Below are 24,946 nucleotides of genomic sequence, written 5' to 3' on the forward strand. Positions count from 1 at the left end.
AAACTTGTGATAATGTTGTAAATCTTTGCACCGCAAACTGCGAGGAGAGTCACCACCTGTCTGTTGTCCCTGACTATGTTATTCAAACGACAAAAATAATGCATTAGTTCCATGTACTGGGTCCAATACCCTGTCTCAGCGTCAACCATCTCTAGCTTACTGATAAGTGACATATTTGTTGCCTGAGTGGAAGCCTCCTGAGGCTTAATCGAGGTGTGCCTGGTCCAGAGGAAATGGCGCCTCCTGCAGCTCCACTTAATCCTTGACGCCAGTGTAAAGTCTCAGGCAAGTGACCACTCAGAAGCGATGACTGTAGAAAAGTTTTGATTTATTCTCCTTTAAAATTTACATTTCCTACTCCCCAAAGGGTCTCCCGCTTCCAACCATACCCAGGCCGAGATATTTATGTTTAGCCCCATCTCCCTCATCTGGGTAAATCGTACTCTGGTGAGGCCAGGATTGTCTATTGGATGTTATCAAAATAGACTCACCAAATGTGATTAGGAACAATGAGAGATCATAAAATTGCAGGTAATATTTTAACTTCCCGTACCAGCCTCCCCGGACAGGCGCCGGAATGTGGCGACTAGGGGCTTTTCACAGTAACTTAATTGAAGCCTACTCGTGACAATAAACGATTTTCATTTCATTTCATTTCAACTTGGAAATTGGTTTGAGAGGTGGGAGAAAGTGGGGATAAAGGGTACTAATGACATAGATTTATTCAGCTTTTAGGAGTTTCTATTCAGTTGTTTATTTGAGAATTATTTGAATAAAAGTTAGAAAACAAATTAGGGAAGTTTTATTCTGGTAAAGCTCCTGTTGTGCGTAAAGCAGAGGCATTTGTGTGTTTGTGTGAGAGAATGAGGAAAGAACAGTTTGTACCTATCATACACCAGTTGTAGCTTTTGTTTTATGTTACATAACTTTAAAAAAAAATTAAACTAAGAGAGTCAGTTAAAGAAAAAGTGTTCCTCGTGTCAGGCTGTATAGGAACCAGTGGAAGTTGTAACCAGCTAGTTATGTAACATGTTGACAGTTAGAGAAGACAAAACATCTGTATTCTTACATTTATGAGAATGATTGTGATTACTAACATCCATGAGACAAGGACAATAAAGACAAGGTCATAACATAAGAATATAAGAAGTAGCAACAGGAGTTGGCCAGACCGCCTGCTGTGAAATTCATTGAGATCATGGTTCATACATGATCTCAATTTGACTTTCATGCCCAATCCCAATAGCCCATGATTCTCTTGTTTTTAAAATAATTTTTATTAAAATTTTCACATTTTCACAAAAAAAAAATAACATACAATTCTGAGAACAAAAAAAAAACCAGTTAGGGCAAATTTCACCCTCGCCAATTTAATAAACCCCACCATATCGTTGACCCAGGCCTCCACGCTTGGGGGCATCGCATCCTTCCACTGAAGAAGAATCCTCCGCCGGGCTACTAGGGACGCAAAGGCCAGAACACCGGCCTCTTTCGCCTCCTGCACTCCCTCGATACCGTCCTTGCTACACCCTTCCAAAATTCCCCCAGCGCTGGGCATGCCCAGAACATGTGGACATGGTTTGCTGGGCTCCCAGAGCACCTAATACACCTGTCCTCGGTTCCAAAAAACCGGCTCATCCTTGTCCCAGTCATATGAGCCCTATGCAGTACCTTAAACTGTATGAGGCTAAGCCTCGCACACGAAGAGGAAGAGTTCACCCTTTCTACGTCATCCGCCTACGTTCTCTCCTCACCCAGTTCCTCCTCCCATTTATCTTTCAGCTCCTCCACCGAGGCCTTGTCTACCTCCTGCATCACCTGGTACACTTCCGAGATCCTCCCCTCTCCAACCCATACCCCCGAGAGCACCCTGTCCTGGACCCCACGCGGCGGCAGCAGGGGGAACCCCGCCACCTGCCGCCTGACAAATGCCCTTACTTGCATGTGCCTAAAGGTGTTCCCGGGGGGAGCCTGAACTTCCCTTCCAGCTCACCCAGGCTCGCAAATTTCCCGTCTATGAACTGGTCCCCCAGTCTCCTGACACCTACCCTGTGCCAACTCAGGAACCCGCCATCAATTCTCCCCGGAACAAACCGGTGGTTCCCCCGTATCGGGGACCCCATCGAGGCCCCCACCTCCCCCCTGTGCCGCCTCCGTTGCCCCCAAATCTTGAGGGTAGCTGCCACCACCGGGCTCATGGTATACCTCGTCGGAGGGAGCGGCAGCGGCGCAGCCCATGATTCTCTTACAGTGATTAGCACTCCTGCATCAGAGGGCCAGGGACCCAGGTTCAATTCTAGTCTTGAGTGACTGTCTGTGTGGAGTTTGCACGTTCTCCCTGTGTCTGCGTGGGTTTCCTCCCACAGTCCAAAAATTGCGGGTTAGGCAGATTGGCTAAGCTAAATTGTCCCTTAGTGTCCAGAGATGTGTCCAAGGATGTGCAGGTTAAGTTATGAGGATAGGGCAGGATGGATAGGTGAGTGGACTTGGGTAGAATCCTCTTTCAGAGGATCGGTCCAGACTCAATGGGCTGAATGGCCTTCTGCACTGCAGGGATTCTATGATTATCCTTAAAATGACAACTTGTATATGTGCCATTTTGAACATGTTGAAATGTCTCACAGGAGTATTATGAAGCAAAACTAGATTTGAGCCACCTAAGGTGACATTAGGACAGATGACCAAAAACCTGGTCAAAAAAGTGGGTGTTAAGGAGTATCTTGAAGGAAAAAAGAGAGGCAGGGAATCTGATACATTTAGGGGCTAGGCAGTTGAAGGTATAGCCGCCAATGGCAGAGCAATTAAAATCTGAAATGAAATGAAAATCTGATGCTCGAGACCAGAATTAGGTGAGTGCAGATGCTCCAGAGGGTTGTGGGGCTGGAGGAAATTACACAGATAAAGATGGATTTGAAGACAAGGATAAGAATTTTAAAATCAAAACGTGACTTGACTGGGAGCCAATGTTCTTCAGCAAGTACAAGGTTGAAAGGTGAATGGGACTTTTGCGGGTTAAGACTCAGGCAGCAAAATTTTGGATTATATCACGTTTACAGAGAGTAGAATGTGGGAAGCTGGCCAGGAATGCATTGGAATTGTCAATTCTAGGCATTTCTGAGGGTTTCAGCAGCAGATCAGTAGAGGCAGGGGTGAAATCAGGTTATAGTAGAGAAGTGGAAATAGGTGCTCTTAGCGATGGCATGGATATGTGGTCGGTAACTCATCCGGTGGACACCAAGTTTGTGAACAGTCTGCTAGGGAACAGAGTTTGGACTGGGGACCATAAAAATAGCTTCAGTCTTCCTGACATTTAGTTGAAGGGAATTTTTGTTCATGCAGCATTGGGTGTCAAGTGTTTTGGTAATTTGCTAACAGGAAAGAAATTGAGTGAGATCGTGATGAAGTACAGCTTGGTGTTGTCAACATACATGTGAAAACTGAACACTGCTTTTAGATGATGTTGCCAAAGGGCAATATGTAGATGGGAATAAGAAAAATAGAAGCAGTCTTTTTCCTCATTTTTGAACCTACAAGACACAAGGAAAGCAGAAAAAGAATGGACAGAGAGTTATTATCCAGAAAACCAGGTGAAGTATAGGACTGGAGAAAATCTTTACACAATTTTATTAGCACTTTCTATGAGCATTTATTGACAGCACTACACATTACAAGCATGCACCTCCTAACCCCCAAAACACAGTTATTGTCCACAACTGGCATACAGTTATCAAGGAAGAGGAGAGGATGAAAGTATGACATGGGGCTTCTGACCTCTTGATACCAGCCTTGGTCAGTTGAGGAAATTGTGGTGGTGGGGGGAGGGGGAGGAGTTGCGGATGGTGGGAATGAAAAGTGAAATTGATGTGAGAGACAGTGGAGCGAGAGAGAAGGGAGGATACAGGGATTGAGCGTACATCAGAGGGGAGGATGTACGGGTACTGAACATATATGGGATGTGATGGCCATAAGATGCAGGAGCAGAAGTAGCCACCCAGCTCATCAAGTCTGCTCCGCCATTCAGTGAGATCATGACTGATTTGATGTGATAACCCTCAACCCCATTGTCCCGCCGATTCCCATAACCCTTTTTTCCATTACTGATTAAAATCTGTCTATCTCAGCCTTGATCATACATAATGACCTGGCCTCTACATTTCACTGTGGCAAAGAATTCCACAGATTCACAACCCACATTGGTGTAGTGGTAATGTCACTGGCAGAAACGGCCCTAGGGTTGCTGGCGTCCCGGGCAAGCTGAACTTCGGCGCCCTTCGGGGGGGGCTCCGTTCACTGGGGGGGGGGGGCTCCGTTCGCCGGGGGGGGGGGGGGGGGGGGGCGGAGTGACCTGGTACATGATCGGGACCCACCGATCGGCGGGCCGGTCTCTCTGTCGGCAGGCCTCCTTTCTTCCACCGGCGAGCCTGGATCCATCCGCCATGTTTGTGCGGGGCGGCCACCGCGCATGCGCTGGTTGGCACCGGCCCAACTGCGCATGCGCCGGGTCTCTGACGCCGGTCACGCACTCCTTGATGGCGCCCCCAGCACATGGCGCCCCGGGTGACTGCCCGAGTTGCCGGTACCTTGAGCCGGCCCTGGTCACTGGTCTCATAATCCAGAGGCCAGGCATTGCTCTGGGGACTGGTGTTTAAATCCCACCATGACAATTGGTGGAAACATCACTCAGCAATGAAGGCCATGGAGCTATCAATGTCACATCAACATTGATTGTTGTAAAAACCCATTGCCATTGGGAAAGGAATTACCTGATCTGGCCTACATATGACTTCAGAACCACAGCAATGTGATTGACTCTTTACTGCCCTAGCAAGCCACTGATATCAAGGACAGTTTGGGATGAGTAACAAATGCATGTCCAACCAGTGACATTTCCCATGAAAGGGTAATGGGGGAAAAAATGATGTGACTAGGACTAACAGGAAGGAGAGGTGTTGTAAGAAGATATAGTGATGGGTTGAAACAAGAGGGTGCAGGTTGGCATGACTGATTGGGAAGAAGATCGTAAGGGATCTAATGAGGCACACATTTTCTTTGTAGACCCCATCCTCAATGACTCCTTCCATTCTCACCTGAAAGAGAAGAGACCACCAGAATAAAACAGAGTGTAACAAAAAGAGTGTGGGAGAAAACAGGAAATAAGAAGAGAGAAAATGGTAAAATAACAGCAAAGACAAAAGGAAAAGTAACATCAACTTGCATTTATATAACGGCTTTAGCACAGCAAAACATCACAAAACACTTCACAGGAGTGTTATCAAACAAAATTCTACTCTGAGCCGTGCATAGAGATATGAGGACACATGACCAAAAGCTTGGTTCAAGAACTAGGTTTTAAGGAGCGTCTGGAAGGAAAATGATACAGATCAGCAGAGAGGGTTAGGGAAGAAATTCCAGAGTGTGGGGCCCAGGTAACTGAAAGTACAACCACCAACAATAGATTGATTAAAATCAACGATATGTAAAAATTGACAATTGGAGAACAGAGTCTGTTTTAGATCTGAAGATCTTCCTAACTGTTTGGGATCAGTTTATACATTTGGGTGAACATGGCGATAATCTCTACCAGCAGCCTCGCACTGTAAACAATGGGACAAATGGCCACTAATTTAAATTTCTGGTGATATTGTATTGGTTGAGGCAGAAATGTTGTCCAGGATGCTAGTGTTCTTAAGTTAACATAATTAGATTTTAACATGCACTTAAAAAGGTAGGTGAGAACTTGTTTAACTTTAAATCCGATTCACGAGCTCCACTAATGCCTCTAACCAGATGTATTCCACAAATTACACATTAATCTAACTAAGTATAAACAGTCATTTTGTGGTGCATTTGATCATCAGTGTTCTTATAACTTGTATCCCTTTTAAAGGGATATTTATCTACTTCATGATAAAAGACTTAACTAACATAGTATTAAACACTTTTGCTGAGTGCCATTCTACATCTATTTATTTGTGAGAAGGATAACTGCGTGTTTAATTTTGTTTTTCCATCTTCCAGTTCTGTGATTATTATTAAAGTAAAATAAACATCTACTGTTTATAGCTAATGTCCCAGCCCATCTCTTCCAAATTAAGTTCTATGAGTTATTTTTGTAACTTTAAGCCTGGTGCTGGCAAGATCTTGATGGTATTTATTTAACTATGTCCAATAGAAAGTAAAAAATTTAGCAAAGAATAGCTAAATAAAGGATAAAGCTGATTAAAGTTGAAAAAGGAAATCTCTTTAGAGGAGAATAGAATGGTAGAGATGAAAGAGAAAATGCTGGAAAATCTCAGCAGGCCTGGCAGCATCTGTAGGGAGAAAAAAGAGCTAACGTTTCGAGTCCGGTGACTCTTTGTTAAAGAATGGTAGAGATATTGCATTATTACTTTACCTCCGTTTTCTAAGGGGAAGTAGCAGTAGAAATAAAAGGGAAGGTAAGGTGGAACAATAATACAGTACAGAAGAGGCCCCTTGACCCATGGAGTTTGCACCAACATGTCTACATTAATCACACTTTCGAGTGCTTGACCCATAGCCTTGAATGTGATGATATTTCAGGTGCCCATCCACATACTTTTTAAGGGTTGTAAGGTTTCCTGCCTCCACTACTCGTTCAGTCAGTGCATTCCAGACTCCTCCCATCCTCTGGGTGAAATATGTTTTCCTCAAATCCCCTCTAAACCTCCTGCCCCTCACCTTAAAATAATGCTCTCTCGCTATTGACCCTTCAACTATGGAGAACAGTTGCTTCCTATCCACCCTATCCATACACCTCATAATCTTGTAAACCTTAATCAGGTCCCCTCTCAGCTTTCTCTGCTATAAAGTCCATCTAGCCTCTTCTCATAGCTCAAATGCTCCTTCTCAGGAAACATTCTGGTGAATCGCCCCTGCACCCTCTCCAGTGCAATCACATCCTTCCTATCGTGAAGTGACCAGAACTGCACACAGTACCCCAGTTGTGGCCTAACCAAAGTTTTGTACACCTCCAGCATAATCTCGCTGCTCTTATAATCTCATGCAACGACTGATAAAGGCAAGTGACCTGTATGCCTTCTTAACTATCGCATTAACCTGTCCTGCCACCTTCAAGGATCTATGGACAAGCACTGCAAGATCCCTCTGTTCCTCTGAGCTTCCTAGTGTCCTCCCATTCTCATTAAGTATTCTCCTGTCTTGCTAGTTCTTCCAAATTTCATCACCTTGCACTTTTCAGGGTTAAGTTCTGTCTGCCACTAATCTGCTCATCTGACCAACCCATCTATATCTTTCTGCAACCTATCTCTATCCTATCCTGCACCATCCTGTTATCCATCGTCTGTATCTTTGCTGGTACACATTGGCTCACAGTCCTCCAACAAATCCTTTGATAGCCTTATACAGCTCTCTGTATTCTCCAGCCTTGCAGCCTCACCCGAGCTCTTAATTCCTCCAATTTAGATTTCTTGTGCAAATCACCCTTTACTTTGCCCAATACTGGCAAGTGTGCCCTCAGCCAGCAAGGCCCCACACTCTAGAATTTACTCCATAAATGCCAAGAAGCATTTGTCAGCAGAAGCTAGCATGAATCAATATTTTTTCTTGACCCTTACCAGACTTTCTTTCTATCATCAGAGTGGCATAAAGGACCTCTAGTTTTCTCACTATCTGTCAGGGTGTGTTACAACAGATGTAGGCCCCTACCCTGAGAACGCTAGTAAGAACACACCCCAATTTGGGAAAGAGTCTGGGTTTCTTGCTTCGGTGGATTTACGGCCAGTCCATCACTCTCCATGGTAGAACAGATCTGTCAGAAGACCAGGCTCTATAATTCTGTTCTATCAATGGCTTTTGAAGGTAGAATGTCAAACATTGCACTGAATCTGCAGTGTGTGGTCAGACAGTTTTCCATGGTTAAAGGAACTTGTTTTTACTTGCAGTTAAAAGTCTCTGCAAAGGATTTGCTCAATGGGCTTTGTTGGTATTTTCCTGCTGACCAGTTATGTTTGGTGAATGGGCTGTAATCGCACTTTAATCCTTATCTTTTTGCAAGTCAGCTGTTGTTCACAATTCACTGTATATGCATATTTCCCACTCAAACATGTACAACCTTCCTTTTGAGTGTTAAAACCCATTTGCCATTCCAAAGCCTATTGCCCATGTTGATATCTCTATTTTAACTCACTCAGCATCAATTAGTGTTTGTATAATGCCTTTAGCAAAATAAAATATCCCAAGGCATTTCACATAGACAGAGTGATAGTCGGATAGGGTTAGAGAGTGAATGAATGGTTGACAACAAGGTCTGTGAGGATTACTTGAAAAACTGGAAGAGAGTAGCAAGGTTTTAATTCTGGATGACTGGAAGCTCTCCCACCAAGTGAGAAGCTCTGAGAGTGAGGATACATGGATCACCAAATTCAGATGGACTTGGAACTGGAGAAAATTGGACTTGGGTTATAAACAAATTTAGAAGTTTTGGGGGAGCTGAATAAGAAGGATTTGGTTTTTCCAATGTTTAATATAAAGAGCAGGTCCAATGAGGAAGAAGCAGTATTGTAATGGAAGTAAACATGAAGACTTTCTTGAACTTTTTTCCTCCTTACCTTTTTTTTAAATAGGCTATCTATTCACACCACTATGCCACCTAGTGAATTGGAGATGAGTTAGACTGATTTACAGCCAAGCAGGCTATTATACAGCAAAAAAAGCAAACAACTGGATAAAGTCTACCTATGAACTACAACAAACATATCTCATGACTGAAATTGCAGCAACTTCTCCCAATAAAATCACTCCAGCAAAATGCATGGAGGGTAGTTACATAATACATAAAATCAACCCGTCACTTGCAACAAAGGCATGATTGATGGAGGAATTAACCAATCAGCTTAATTTTTGCTGGAATAATGGTGTCACTGAACGCAGCCTTTTTAAAATTTCCTGTCTTCAGGCTCTATCCAACCAGCATTGTTTACTGGGGAGGGGAGGTTTTGGCATAGTGGTAATATCACTGCACTAGTAATCCCAAGGCCCTGGCTAATGTTTTGAGGACATGGATTCAAATCCCATTACAGCAGCTGGTGAAATTTAAATTCAATCTACAAATAGAATATAGAACATACAATGCAGAAGGAGGCCATTCGACCCATCAAGTCTGCACTGACCCACTTAAGCCCTCACTTCCACCCTATCCCCGTAACCCAATAAACCCTTCTAACCTTTTTGGTCAGTAACGGCAATATATCATGACCAATCCACCTAACCTGCACGTCTTTGGACTGTGGGAGAAAACCAGAGCACCCGGAGGAAACCCATGCAGACATGGGGAGACCGTGCAAACTCCACACGGTGACCCAGCGGAGAATCGAACCTGGGACCCTGGTGCTGTGAAGCCACTGTGCTATCCACTTGTGCTACCGTGCTGCCCAAAAATCTGGAAGAAAGAACAATACAAAACAGGAACGGGCCCTTCAGCCCTCTAAGCCTGTACCAATCATGACACCACCCTTGGCCAAAAGCCTCAACACTTCCTAAAAGAACAAATATAAAGCTCGTCTCAGTAGATATCATTGTTTTTTTTGTAAAAACGCATCTGATTCACTAATGCCCTTTTGGATAAGGAAATCTGTCAACATTGCATAGCCTAACTTTATCCTGACTCTTAACTACCCTCTGAAATGGCACAACAAACCACTCAATTCAAGGGCAGTTAGGATTGGGCAATAAATGCAGGCATTGTCAGTAACTTTCATATCCCATAAAATAATTTTTTTAATTGTTGGTTTTGGTTTTACTTTTACTGACAAAGTATAAATTGCTAAATTCCAAGCTCGTTGTCTCCAGAGCTGCAGTGCTAACTGCCCTCATCAGAGACACAGACAATATACAGCAGATACATAAACTCCTACAAATTCAGTGGCAGGATTAGCGCTCCAATATTAGGGACTTCTCTCAGGCCAACATCAACCCAAGCATCCCATCCACCTGTCTCATCAAATGCTACCGGCCCCACTTGTGGCTTAGAGTGTGTGGATCCAGCATTCGACATTGTTTTGTCACATCAGAATTCACAACCCCTGAGTGGAAGAAAGTCATCCTTGATCCCGAGGCACTGCATGAGAGCAGACAATAAGTTGCTCTTAATAATAAAAATAGAAAATGTAGAGAATAGTCAGCAACATCTGATAAGATAAGAACAGAGATGATGTTTTGGATTTGTGACTTTTAATCAGAACTGGGAAAAGCCCCTAGTCGCCACATTCCGGCGCCTGTCCGGGGAGGCTGGTACGGGAATCGAACCGTGCTGCTGGCCTGCTTGGTCTGCTTTAAAAGCCAGCGATTTAGCTCAGTGAGCTAAACCAGATGTTACAGGTTGTAAACATGTAGAGAGGCAGAGGAAAATCAGGGGGCGAGGGGTTGGGAATAGCATTAGGGTAGCTCTGTAATCAGTGTGACATTATGTATAATGTCCAGCACATTAAGGGTTAATGTAATACTCTAACCAACCACTAGATGGAGCTGGGAAGCAGACCTATAAAAAGGAATGCCCCTCAGGCTTCTGGGAGAGTGTGAGGAGAGCTAGATAGAATAGGAGCAGAGCAGAAAACAATTTAAGATAGAGTGCATGAGACAGGTGTTAGTATAGTGTAGATTGTAGTTTAGTTTAATATTGCTTGTTTTAAGAATAGTGATCAAACTGTATAATAAGTAGTATAATAAATTTAGCTTTGTTTATTAGACGTCTCTTTTTCTTGTCTTTGTGTACTCTACGAAATCCATCCTGAGTAATAGCAGCACAAAGAACACCACAATCGGGTGGACTATATGAGTGATTAAATGGCAAAAGAGATGATAGTGCAAGCAAAATGTAGTGTTAATGGGATAAGAAACAAAAGATGGTTCTACACGAGCTGTAAATGATAATAGTACAATTGCCAAAAGCTGCTGTCTGAAAAAATGAGGACAAATAAATATTGTCCTATTTTCATTTTGTATAAATGGATTCTACCAACAATGTTAAATGTGAATGTTCTACTATTGATGCAATATAATGATTTCTTCCCATATTTGTATATGTTAAGTTTTTTTGTGTTTTGCCTTGGGATTTGAATTGGACTTTATATAATTTGAACTTAATGTAGATTCTGTTGTAGCATTTTTTTTCACATGATGCTTGGAAAGTAAAACATTCAAAAATAACTAACCATCTCAAACGAATGACTAAAATATAATTCATTTACATTGAAATATATTGATAGTCATAACAAAAAGCAAACTTTATTGACTTGGTGCATCACCTAATTGCAACAAGACATCTTGGATACACCCCCATTCTATGTATTGGTTATAATTGATTATGTCATTAAGAGGCTGATGGGCAGCTAGGATGTGTGTCTAACAGAAGCTATGTGCAACATTGACTGCCTGACTGACCACCATTTTATAATTTCAAATTAATCATCAAAATCCACCTCCCTTGATGCCCTAGGGATGTAGGTCAAGAGCATCTCAATGTCGTGAAGTTCAAATAAGCAGTTGTGAATGAATCATTCTCAAAAAATTGATTAACACACCATCCACCATCTTCAGTGTTCACTCCTTCCAGCACTGAAGCACAGTGTGTACCATCTACAAAATGCACTGAGCAATTCACCAAGGCTTTTTTGACAGCACTTTCCAAACTTCTGCCAGCGCCGAGAAGGATAAGGGCAGCAGATGCATGGGAACACCACAACATGAAAGACCAAGTCGCACACCATCCTGACTTGAAACTATATTGCTGTTCCTTCATTATCGCTTGGCCAAAATCATGGAACTCCCTTCCTAACAGTGCTGGGGGTGTACCTACATTTCCGCGGATCAACAAGGTAGTTCACCACCTCAAAGGCAATTAAGGATTCGCAATAAATGCTGGCTGAGCCAGTGACGCCCACACCCTATGAAAGAATAAAAAATCAATTTGTGAATCATCTGTGTACAGCAAAAATGGACCTTTGCTGTACGAGGGTAACTGGATGACCCTTATAGATATCATGTACTCCACTGCTCAAATGGCCCTTAGTGGGGGCACGGTAGCACAGTGATTAGCACTGTTGCTTCGCAGCACCAGGGACCCGGGTTCAATTCCCGACTTGGGTCACTGTCTGTGCGGAGTCTGCAACTTCTCCCCGTGTCTGCGTGGGTTTCCTCTGGGCGCTCCAGTTTCCTCCCACAAGTCCCAAAAGATATGCTGTTAGGTGAATTGGACATTCTGAATTCTCCCTCAGTGTACCCGAATCTCCCTCAGTACACCCGAACAGGTGCCAGAGTGTGGCGACTAGGGGCTTTTCACAGTAACGTCATTGCAATGTTGATGTAAGCCTACTTGTGACAACAATAAGGATTATTATTGCAGCTGTGCCTCTCATAAATATCAAGATAAGTTTCATGAAAATAATGAAAAAATTCAGAAACTACTGGATAAGAAACATTGCCTCCACACGGTTCACTTCAGTGACAAGATGATGCTTACCAAGACATCCACAGGATTGTCCAGTGCAAGTTCAGAGAGATGCAAAAAAAAAACTGGCTGGACAGGAAGAAGACCAATTTCAATCATATGCAGACAACAGAGAGTGGAAGAAATGCTATGATCCTCTGAAATCTGCTACAGGCCTCAATTAACTGATTCATCACCAATTCTTGGTGCAAATGGGTCATCATTGCTCACAAAACCCAAATTCTTGAAAGAAAAGCAGAACACTTTAACCACATCCTCAATCAACCTCCATCCATCAATGAAAAGACAATCAACAGACTGCGACAGGTTGCCATCAACTATTCTGTTGATGACTTGAAACAACAAATATAATCAAAATCCTGCTTAGTGGCAAAGCTCCAGGGGCTGATGCTATCCCAGCTGAGGTCTACAAAGCTGGACATCAATTCATGATTAAAAACCTCTTTCAGCCTGTGTCTAGGCAAAGATCCAACTGCAAAAAAAAAAGCAATGTCTCCATTTTCCACCTGTGCAAGCGGAAAGGAACTCTCAAATCATGCGACACTCGTAGAAGAATCTCATTCTTTTCCATTGCCGGCAAAATCTTCACCATACTCCTGAATCACTTAACATCTAGACCAGGATCAGCTGTCGGAGCCAGTGCAGTTCCACAAAAGGGAGAGGAACCAGTGATATGGGGCGGGATTCTCCGACCCCCCGCCGGGTCGGAGAATCGCCGGGGGGGGGGGGGGGGGGGGGGGGGGGGGGGGGGGGGGGTGGGGGGGGGGGGGGGGGGGGGGGGGGGGGGGGGGGGGGGGGGGGGGGGGGGGGGGGGGGGGGGGGGGGGGGGGTGGGGGGGTGGGGGGGGGGGGGGGGGGGGGGGGGGGGGGGGGGGGGGGGGGGCAATTCCTCAGGCCCGCGATGGCCGAAGTTCCGCCCGTTCTTTGCCAGTCCCGCCGGCGTAAATTAGACTAGGTCCCTTACCGGCGGGACCTGGCGCGCAGGCGGGTTCCGGGGTCCTGGGGGGGGCATGGGCAATCTGGCCCCGGGGGGTTCCCGCATATTGGCCTGGCCCGCAATCAGGGCCCACCGATCCACGGTGGGCTTGTGCCGTGGAGGCACTCTTTTCCTACGCTCAGCCGTGTCAGCCTCCGCGATGGCCGATGCGTAGGTGAACCCCCCCCCCCGGCGCATGCACGAGATGACGCCAGCAACCGCTGACGCTCTCCCGCATGTGTGGACTTGCAACGGCTGGCGGAGTCTTTTCGGCCCCCTGGCGTGGCGCCAAAGGCCTTCCAAAGGCCACTGGCGGGGCGCAACCACTCCGGCGCCGCCAAGCCCCTGAAGTGCAGAGTATTTCCGCACCTTTGGGGCGGGCCGACACCGGAGTGGTTCACGCCACTTCCGTCCCGCCGGGACCCCCCCCCCCCCCGCCGGTACGGGAGAATCCCGCCCATGGTCTTTGAAATTCAAAAATGTCAAGAACAGAACATGCAACTCCACATGTTTATTGACCTGGCCAGTTGTTTGACACGGTCAGCTGTGAGCGCCTTTGGAAGATAATGGTGAAATTTGGCTGCCCAGAAAAATTCTTCATCAAGGTTCCACAATTCCATGATGCCATCCTTGCATGTGTCCAGGATGATGAGTCTTTTGAGCCATTCCCAATCACTAATGGAGTTAAACAAGACTGACCGACATGTAGCACAGCAAGCCACTCAGTTCAAGGGCATGCGCAGAGGGTGGGTTCATCTACGCGTCGGCCATCGCGGAGGCTGACACGCTGACACATCGGAAAAGAGTGCCTCCACGACACAGGCCCGCCCGTGGATTGGTGGGCCCTGATCGCGGGCCAGGCCACTTAAAATGCTGGCCTTGCCAGTGACACTCACATCCCATGAACAAATTTAAAAAATACTTGCTACCAACCCTCAGCCTACCACTTTATTTTTGCAACTTTGTAAGCCCCTTCCATTGATCTAATATGATTTTAAACTTCTCTTGTTAGCTACGGTTGAATCACTTTCCTGTTCTTTCTGTGCCTCGAGGGAATGTATATTTGTTGTAAACCATGTATTCATTCTTTTCATGTCCATCATCATACCTTTCAACATTTCCCAATCTACCAAACAAAATTCATAAAATATAGAATTTAGTGTAGAAGGAAGCCATTCGGCCCATCAAGTCTGCACCGGCCCTTGAGAAGAGCACCCCACTCAAGCCCTCGCCTCCACCCCATCCCCACAACCTTGCAACACCACCTAACCTTTTGGACAATAAGGGCCAATTTAGCATGGTCAATCCACCTAACCTGCACACTTTTGAACTATGGGAGGAAACCCACATAGACATGGGAAGAATGTGCAAGCTCCACACAGTCACCCAAGATCTGAATCGAACCTGGGTCCCTTGTGCTGTGAGGTAGCTGTGCTAACCATGTACCATCGTGCTGACCATTATGAGCTTTCTGACGCAGGCCAAAATTTGGGAAATAAGTTGGCAGCAGGCAGATTGTAGTTCCCAACATCAAGTGGCAGGAATATATTTTAATGCCATGTGTACTCTTTAAAATACATGGCTGAACTGTTGGATTGAGCTTGGGCGGTGGCTGCTCCAGCGGGTCGGGGCATGGATGTCGATATTCAAGTTTGGAATATGACATGCCATTACTGGGCTTAAATACCTTGATATTTAATAGCCAGCTCTGAATATGTCAATTATGTCTGAGAACATGATGTAAAATCCTTAATTTTAACATTGTCCTATTCCTCTTTTATAATTGCAATACACAAGCTGAAAAATAAATTTATAGAGTTGTTGATATACTACCTAACTCTGAGAATTGTAGAAGTTCTCTGACACACTAATACACAGCTGTGACACCTCAGATCAGTGTCATTTCCTTCTCATTTTGAGCACTGACCTTTATACAACTGTGCACAAATAACTCTTTTAAGAAATGAGGAACCAATCACTTGGAAGTGCAGGCATGTGAATTTGCCTGGGCTATACTTGCATTGTGACTATAAATTGTTATTGTCCTGCATTGACATAGTGAACAATTGGCGTTGCCTTTGTATTGTTTTGAGAGCTCGATTGTGTTACAGTTTCTATGCACCGTGTTTATTGTTAACCTCATGGGATACTGTTTTGACCCTTGTCAAATGCAGAGTATTCTAGTAAGCAGAGGCTTGTTTAGATTTTAGTGTTGCAGACCTTGGATGTCAACCTTTCACCAATTTGATTGAACAGTTGAATCTGTACTGGTGGCAGTATTAATGTAAATCATATGTGCAATGCTACTTGCACTCATTCACAATTAGTGTGTGAACTTGGGTATTGGATCAGAAAACTCTAAAGTGAGCTCTGACTCTACTCAATAGTGGGATCAAACTTGGAATATTGCGCACAATTCTGGTCGCCACACTACCAGAAGGATGTGGAGGGTTTGGAAAGGGTGCAGAGGAGGTTTATCAGGATGTTGCCTGGTCTGGAGGGTGTTAGCTACGTGGAGAGGCTGGATAGACTCGGACTGTTTTCATTAGAAAGACAGAGGTTTGTCCCCTCTCCCCGTTACTATTTGCTCTAGCTATAGAACCAATAGCTATGGCGCTGAGAGCCTCGAGGAACTGGTGGGGACTGGTTCGGGGGAGCGGGCGTGAAACATTGGGTCTCGTTATACGCGGATGATTTGCTCCTATACATTTCGGACCCTGTGGAGGGGATGGGGGAGGTTCTGCGGATCCTGAGGGATTTTGGTAGTTTTTCAGGGTACAAACTGAACATGGGAAAGAGTGAGTTGTTTGTGATCCAGGCCAAGGAGCAGGAGGAGAGACTGAAAGAGCTGACGCTCAGGATGGTAGAGAAAAGTTTTTGTTACCTGGGTATACAGGTGGCCAGGAAATGGGATGCCCTGCACAGGCCCATCCTAACCCGGTTGGTGGAGCAAATGGTGGGACAGGCTGCCGCTGTCACCAGCAGGGAGGGTGCAGACCGTGAAAATGACAGTCCTCCCCATTTTTTTGTTTGTCTTTCAGTTCCTCCCCATCTTCATCCGTAAGGCCTTTTTTAAGCAGGTGAGTAGGATGATTGCGTGCTTTGTGTGGGCGAATAAGACCCCGCGTGTAAGGAAATCGCTGTTGGAGTGTAGTTGAGGGGGGGGGGGGGGGGGTGGTGGTGGTGGGTTGACCCGCTGAACTTTCGCAACTACTACTGGGCGGCCAATATAGCTATGATTAGGAAGTGGGCGATTGGGTGTGGGGTGGGGGGTGGGGGGGGGGGGGGGGGGGTGGGGGGGGGGGGGCGGGCGGCGTGGGAGCAGCTGGAGGTGACGTCATGTAACGGTACTAGCTTTGATAACGGCTCCTTTGCCGTTCTTGCCGACCCGTTACTCCACAAGTCCAGTGGTGGTGTGACACTGCAGATCTGGGGACAGTGGAGGGGGTACAAAAAGGTGGAAGGAGCATCGGTCTGGACCCCAATATGTAACAACCACAGGTTTGACCCGGGAAGGATGGATGGTGGGTTCCAGAGCTGGCAGAGGGCAGGCATCAGAAGGATGGGAGATCTGTTCATAGACGGAAGCTTTCCCAGTTTGAAGGCGCTGGAGGACAAATTTAATCTGCCGCCAGGAAACGCCTTTAAATATCTGCAAGTACGAGCTTTCCTGAAAAAACAGGTAGTGGCCTTTCCGACGCTGCTGCCACTGATGATACAGGACAGGGTGGTCTCCGGCACCTGGGTGGGGGAGGGGAAGGTGTCGGATATCTACCAGGAACTACAGGAGGCAGAGGAAACACCGGTGGAGGAGCTCAAGGGCAAGTGGAGGAGGAGCTAGGTGAGGAGTTGGAAGCGGGTCTGTGGGCAGAGGTCCTGGGCAGGGTTAATTCCTCCTCATCATGAGCCAGGCTCAGTCTAATTCAATTTAAGGTGGTCCACCGGGCACACATGACGGCAGTGAGAAGGAGCAAGTTTTTTGGGGTAGAAGACAGTTGTATGAGGTGCAAGGGCAGCCTTGCAAACCATATCCACATGGTTTGGGCATGCCCAGAGCTTAGAGAGTTCTGGCAAAGGTTCGCGAGGGCAACGTCCAAGGTGCTTAACACACGGGTGGTGCCGAGTCCAGAGATAGTGATCTTTGGAGTGTCAGAAAACCCGGGAGTTCAGGGGGTGAAAGAGGCCGACGTTTTGGCCTTTGCCTCCCTCGTAGCCCGGAGACGGATTTTATTAATGTGGAGGGACTCAAAGCCCCGAGTGTAGAGACTTGGGTTAACGACATGGCTGGGTTTCTCGGCCTCGAGAAAATAAAGTTTGCCTTAAGAGGGTCTACGCTAGGGTTCTCTCGGAGGTGGCAGCCGTTTGTCGACTTTCTCGGGGAAAATTAAAATGTCAGAAGCAGCAGCAGTCCGTAGGGGGACGTGGGGGGGGGGGGGGGGGGGTTGAGTACTCCATTGGGATGATGTGGGTACACTGTGTTGCATGGGGTAATGTCTATTTAATTGTTATTCTATATTCTCTTTTTACACTATGTTAATATTCACTCTAGTTTGTTTTGTTATTATTGTTTCTACTGTTCTATTATGAAAGATTCTGCAAAACCTTAATAAAAATACTTCAAAACAAAAAGAAAGACAGAGGTTGAGGGGTGACCAGATAGAGGTCTACAAGATTATGAGGGGCATGGATAGGGTGGATGAGCAGGCACCTTCCCAGGATGGAGGGGTCAGTCACCAGGGGGCATAGGTTTAAGGTCCGTGAGGCAAAGTTTAGAGGAGATGTGCGAGGCAGGTTTTTTTACGCAGAGGGTGGTGCGTGCCTGGAAAGCGTTGCCGGGGAGGTTGTGGAGGCAGTTACATTAACGGCATTCAAAAGGCATCTTGACAAACACATGGATAGGATGGGTATAGAGGGATACGGCACAAGGAAGTGCTGAGGGTTTTGGCAAAAGTTGGTGTCATAACCGGTACAGGCTTGGAGGGCCGAAGGGCCTGTTCCTGTGCTGTTTTGTTCTAGGTTCTTTGTTTCAACAGACCATAATTTTTGCAATCTCAATGCAGTGTTAGAAAAGGAGCTATTTGTTAACACTTGTACAAGCTTGTTAAATTGCCTCAAATTATGTTGTTGTGGGTGAGACTTCCCCGTTCCTTTTTCATCTTGATGAGTTGCAAAAGAGTTATTACTGTCTGAAGGTTAAAAAAGCATTTTGCACATTTTGAAACTCACTTACTGGCCTTCGAGAATGGGTTGACTTATTTGGGCGTGAGCAAGAGAATGGATCTTTGTGTAATTCGTTTGCTTTTGTTTTTCACTACCTTTTTTTTATTTTTCCAATTAAGGGGCAATTTAGCATGGCCAATTCACATACCCTGCACATCTTTGGGTTGTGGGGGTGAGACCCACGCCGACACGGAGAGAATACACAGACTCCACATGGACGGTGATCTGGTGCCAGAATTGAACCTGGGTCCTTGGTGCAGTGAGCCAGCAGTGCTAACCACTGTGCCATCTGTTTTTCACTTTTCCACCAATTGTGGAGAGCTCAACTCATAGCTCCAGGAGATGGTAAGAAAGACATTCCCCTTTGGAATTTGTCCTTACCTAAAGGAAAGTGCAGCAGTCGGTCTCCACCTACATCTATGGTAGCCAACTGCACTTATCTTTTAACCATCTAAGTTTTCTCCCAAGAAGAAATGGGGAAAGCCACAAACATCAGGAGTGAATTAATGTCGGGTCAAGGAACATGTGGCAGGATCTTGCTTCAAGGGCTTCTTTTGGCCTTATTCTCTACTTTCGTTCCTCATCTTCATTGTCATTTTGATTGTCTCCTGCAGAGAATTTTCATGTCCTCCTCCCTCTTCATCCTCACCACCACAATTTCTCATCCTCTTCCTGAATTGCTGTTGATAATAATAATAATCTTTATTGTCACAAGTAGGCTTGCATTAACACTGCAATGTAGTTACTGTTAAAAGTCCCTATCACCACCTTCTGGCACCTGTCGGGTTACACAGAGGAGAATTCAGAATGTCCAAATTACCCAACAGCCACAATTTCGGGACTTGTGGGAGGAAACCGGAACAACCGGAAGAAACCCACACAGGCATGGGGAGAACATGCCGATTCGCACAGACCAATGACCAAAGCCAGGAACCGAACCTGGGACCTGGAGCTGTGAGCAACAGTGCTACCCACTGTACTACTGTGCTGCCCTGCCCTGACTGTGTGGTAGTTCAGCAGAAAAGGAGTGCATAAATAAAAGTTGCGCACACACTTAAAGGGATATAATGCGAGGACTGTCTGATGTCCACAGGATTGTCATGGGAAGTGTGACTAGGTGGCACTAATCCGATGCCAATTACATTACCATCAATCTTCCCAACTCCAAACTCCAGTTGAGTTAGTGTAAAGTCACCATTGTCCCAGACTGCCCTTTGAGGGGAAAAAGCTAAACTGGTGGTGATTAACTGAGGATCAGCACCACATCAGGCAAGGGCAAGGTTGAGAAGGTGGGCCTTCATGAATAACCTCAGCCGATACAGGATTTGAACCCACACTGTGGTCCGCTCATGAACCAGCTTCTAGCCAACTGAGCTAAACTTCTTGTTTGACACTACTCTGTAGTCCAGGGGTGAGAAATGGCAGTTATTGCGCAGACCCCTCTGTCCACTTGGCAGCTTCCTCCCTTGGTAGTAGTCTTTCCCTTTAATGCCTCTCATCCCAGTGTGTCTGGCTTTGAGTGTTATGCCTTTTTTTTTACCTCTTGTAATGCTATGCTCCTTTCCTTTGTACCTCTGACATACTTGCACTTGAAGTTATGCTTTATAATGCCACAAATCTCGTATGAGTCCACTCCGATTTAGTTTTTAAAATTGGTTGTTATTTTGGCAGCTTCCCCAGCCAGCTGCTTCAATCTTCCCAACTCCATTATAGATTATTTTTTTAAAATTTACTTTAACTCCTATATTGCATGGTAATTAGGCAGCTAGGTACAGCCAGTGCCCTGACTGTTTATCAGATGGACACAACACGTTTTATAAATTTAAAGTGACGAATTATTTTTTTTCCAATTAAGGTGGCAATTTAGCATGGCCAATTCACCTACCCTGCACATCTTTGGGTTACATAGAACATAGAACAGTACAGCACAGAACAGGCCCTTCGGCCCTCAATGTTGTGCCGAGCCATGATCACCCTACTCAAACCCACGTATCCACCCTATACCCGTAGCCCAACAACCCCCCCCCCTTTAACCTTACTTTTTTATTAGGACACTACGGGCAATTTAGCATGGCCAATCCACCTAACCCGCACATCTTTGGACTGTGGGAGGAAACCGGAGCACCCGGAGCAAACCCACGCACACAGGGGTGAGGACGTGCAGACTCCACACAGACAGTGACCCAGCCGGGAATCGAACCTGGGACCCTGGAGCTGTGAAGCATTTATGCTAACCACCATGTACCTGCTGCCCCAAATGATCACCCTACTCTACTGTGGTTGTGGGGGAGAATGTGCAAACTTCACACGGACAGTGACCTGGGCCGGGATTGAACCCGGGTCCTTGGTGCCGTGAGGCAACAGTGCTCACCACTGTGCCACCGTGCTGCCTGGGCACAACACTATGCGTAAATGTTTGCAATATGTTTGCTAAATCATCTAATTAAATTGAAGGACATAAGCGCTAAGGAATGCATCATTTTTTAAAAAAGTATATTTATCGAGGTTTACCATTTTAGAGATTTGTGCAAGCAAAGTTACAAAATAATACATCTCCATAAGTACGAAGAAGAAAAAAAGTGGCTCAATAGACATGAGTACAGAGTGAACAGGGAGAATGAAATCACAATCGGCTGGATACAATCATTAGACAAAATTAGGCAGTCTATAGGCCCCCGCCGCAGACCGAGGGATACCCAGGATAAAGTCATGTAAACATGATCAAATGGTGCACTCCCTCCCACGCCCCACAGGCCCACAATCACCTTGGAACAGTATGATGAGTCTCCCTTGCCATGGTCCGATGCGCATCAATGTACATCTCCCTCGCGTCAGCAACGCCCAAAGATACCATCGACACATCACAGCCTCCTCTCTTCAGATACCAGACCCATCTACACACATGTGGAAGCTTAAAAGCAGATTCCTCCTTGCAAAAACAAAAACAAAATGCATGAAAATCCCAGTTTTAAGTGGGAGTTACAGACATGCCACGCAACACAACTAAACTCCAATCAGGCCTTAAGCAGAACCAAATCATTCCAATAAATGTAAAGAGAACACTGGCAGCAACCGTTCAGATGGCAATCAAACCGACAGGGTCTACCCGTGGGACAACCTCCTCAACAAGGAGGAGATGTAGAAATCCACCAAGGGAACGGGAGCCAATGTCCCTCCCATATTTTGAATGCACCATGGAGAGAACCCAAGCAGAGAGAAAGAAAGAAAAAAAAGCCTCAACCTCAAGGGAGAGTCAAAAGGAACCCAGTCTACCCCAGGATTAAGAAATCTGCGCAGGCCGTCGCCAAGATAAAAGACCTGGATTCTTAAATACGATAACTTAAAAAGAAACAAAATAAATAATTAATGCCAAAAAAAACCCATAACAGATTAGCTTTAACTGGGGGCTAACCTCAATCTAATCAAGGACTGAACTACCCCTGCCAACTCAAACTACCCACCCCTCTCCCTTGCCCCAGCCCCACTCATTCTCCCCAATAACCAAAAGGAGTGAAATTGTGCACAAATCACATTCCTCATAACTGCCTCAATATGATTCTGCTAGATCAGGATAATAAACGATACAGGCCGTCATAATCACATTTTGCACCTACTTGCAAGAGAAAAGACAACAAATAGTCAACAACATGCTGAACAGGGAACAACGTCCAGGATTACAGAAGAACTGCAGGGAAATTTGCAGGATAAAGACATCTTCCATGTTGCCCGATTTAAGATGAAGGAGGCAGGATCAACGAGCACTCTTCAGGATCTTACGAGGATCCCATCAATTGAAGCACGAGACACCATCACTCCCACCATGCCATCTGTCCAACATGCAGGTGGTCCGCAGCCTAGGCCCCAGCAGGGGGGGAATGACTTGACCAGCTCAGTCACATCCAACCCCTCCTGGCAAGCATCGAGAACCGGGCAATAAAGGTCCAGTGATTGGTGGGCCAAACTAAACCCTGCCTTGAAGACAGGATACGGTGTGCTCCGTCAAATCTGATGCCACCCAGTCTCCAAATCAAGATACCAAAGCAGGGCAGCTAATTTTCGAATTCACTTGGGAACTCGCCTCCCACTTCTCGTCAGGGACCGGACTCGGGGCCATAGCCGCCCGGCTGTCCTCCCTAAACAAGGCAGGCTGGACGAACACACTATGCCACAAGATTTCGACAACACAAGAACAGGCCCTCACCAGGGACAGTGCTCTGTCAAGTGCAAGAAACCTTCTCATGCACCTTCAGCACTCTCCTCAAGTGAGCCTTAATGACCTGCACCGCAGATGCAAGATCCTCAGCCAAGACAACATCTTCGCTGGAGGCTGTCATCCAGATGCAAGCAAGCACCACCTAGCGAGAGCCACTCAGCAGCGACTGTGGTCACTGCAAGCCGGGCTCCACCATGCCCATTCTGACCACCTTAAACAAATAAGGATTTTAACATCTCATCTCTGTTCTTCCTCACAGAAACACCAATCAGGTACTTCCAGGAACATAGCATATGCCATGTACCCCCAAAAAGGCCTAAAGTGAAGTGTGCATCAGGATAAAATGATGGATTAAAGAATGAGCAGAACAGAACTCTCAGAGGACACAATGCTCCGTGCTCAAGTCACGTGACCCACCCCAGAATGCATCACTTTTGATGAAACGCTGCATAATTTCATTTCCTCCCATCTCTGTCTATTTTTAAATAGAATCCTTTGAATTGAGTCACTTTCAATTACCCCAGCCTTGCCTCACATTTGGATATGCTTTGTTACCAATATTTGTTGTGTTTTCTTTGTTTTCAGGGACTGGAAATACTGTTGCAATCATGATCGGTAATTCAAAGGGAATGGAAATTCTGGAGTTAGTTCGTCGAGGTATCCCAGTGATCATGTCCATAACCGTTGGTACCCGTCATGTTCAAGAATGGATGAGCTCTCAGTCAGTAGTATTTGTAATTATTGCTTTCATAACAATGATGATCATCTCCCTGGCTTGGCTCATCTTCTACTACATTCAGAGATTCCTATATGCAGGATCACAGTTTTCAAGCCAGGTAAATATTTGTGGATGATAATTTTTAATATATATATAAATATTTTATTTCAAACATTATAAAATTATTCCATATAAAGGCTTAACTATATCATACAAACAGTTTGTCACTTTTACTTTAACAAAGTAATACCAGGACTTCCGGTGGCGACATGCTGTGAGTGGTCGCACATTTGGTAGCTCCCATTCGTGGTGGACATTTTCCCCGATCTACGGTGGATTTGATCGACAAAACAAGGGACTGGTGAAGTAGAAGAGGAGGATTCCCCACCAGTGTATGGATTTGTGGACTAGAAGTGGTCTGAAAGGAAGAGAACTTTGGTCGAAGTTGGGAGTGGAGCCGGCGACACAGGGTAATATGGCAGAAGCTCAGGGACTGATGCTGCTGGCCCGGTGGTCAACGGAGCAACTGGTTGCCTTTCTCCATGAGAAATTTGCTCAGCAGAGAAAAGAATATCTGGATCCGATAAAGGCGGGGTATGATCGTGTGGCGCAGAGATTGGAAACCCAGGTCCAGGCAATCCAGAAGGTGGAAGAGGCTGTGGCGGAGCACTACGATCAGCTGGCGGTGATGGCGGTGGAAGAACCACCAGAAGAGGCTGCAAGATAAAGTGGAGGATCAGGAGAACAGATTGCGTAGGCAGAACCTGAGGATCATTGGTCTGCTGGAGGGCAGCGAGGGATTGGTCGCAGGTACATATGTGGCACATATGTTCGAGAAGCTGCTGGGGGAAGGTGTGTTTGCTCGGCCCTTGGAGGTGGACAGAGCACACAGGGTGCTTATGAGGAAGCTGCTGAGGAACAAAACGCCGAGGGCAATGGTGGTATGAATGAACCAGTTCCTAGACAAGGAACAGATCTTGAGGTGGGCCAGGCAGACGAGGAGCTGTTTACGGGAAGGCAACGAGCTGCGTGTCTGTCAGGACCTGGGTGTGGAACTGGCCAAAGAAGGGCGAGTTTTAATAAAGTGAAATCGATCTTCTTTAAGAAGAGGGTGAAGTTTGGTATGCTGTCCCCAGCACGTTTGTGGGTCAGTTATGAGGGCCAGGAACTTTACTTCAGTACGCCAGAAGAGGCCATGAACTTTGTCAGGGACAGGGGACTGGCAGGTGATGCAGGACATTGAACTTGGGGCAAGTAGTTGTGTTCTTGATCTGCTGTTAAACTTCTTTTTTCTTTTGGTTCTGTATGTATTGTTTTGTACTGAGTTTGGGGCCGT

The 24,946-nt window shown here is 45.9% G+C and overlaps 1 protein-coding gene across 1 annotated transcript in view; it reads left to right on the forward strand.

The window, feature by feature from the left end:
• The window catches only part of LOC119977129 (E3 ubiquitin-protein ligase RNF149-like), a 69,491-nt gene that overhangs the window by 16,020 nt on the left and 28,525 nt on the right, over positions 1-24,946 (forward strand). Inside the window, exon 4 of the mRNA XM_038817758.1 lies at positions 23,478-23,728. Coding sequence (XP_038673686.1) covers positions 23,478-23,728 — 251 coding nt within the window. The remainder of the gene's footprint in view (positions 1-23,477; positions 23,729-24,946) is intronic.

This window comes from Scyliorhinus canicula, chromosome 14, assembly GCF_902713615.1.
Source record: "Scyliorhinus canicula chromosome 14, sScyCan1.1, whole genome shotgun sequence".
NCBI classification, from domain to species: Eukaryota; Metazoa; Chordata; class Chondrichthyes; order Carcharhiniformes; family Scyliorhinidae; genus Scyliorhinus; species Scyliorhinus canicula.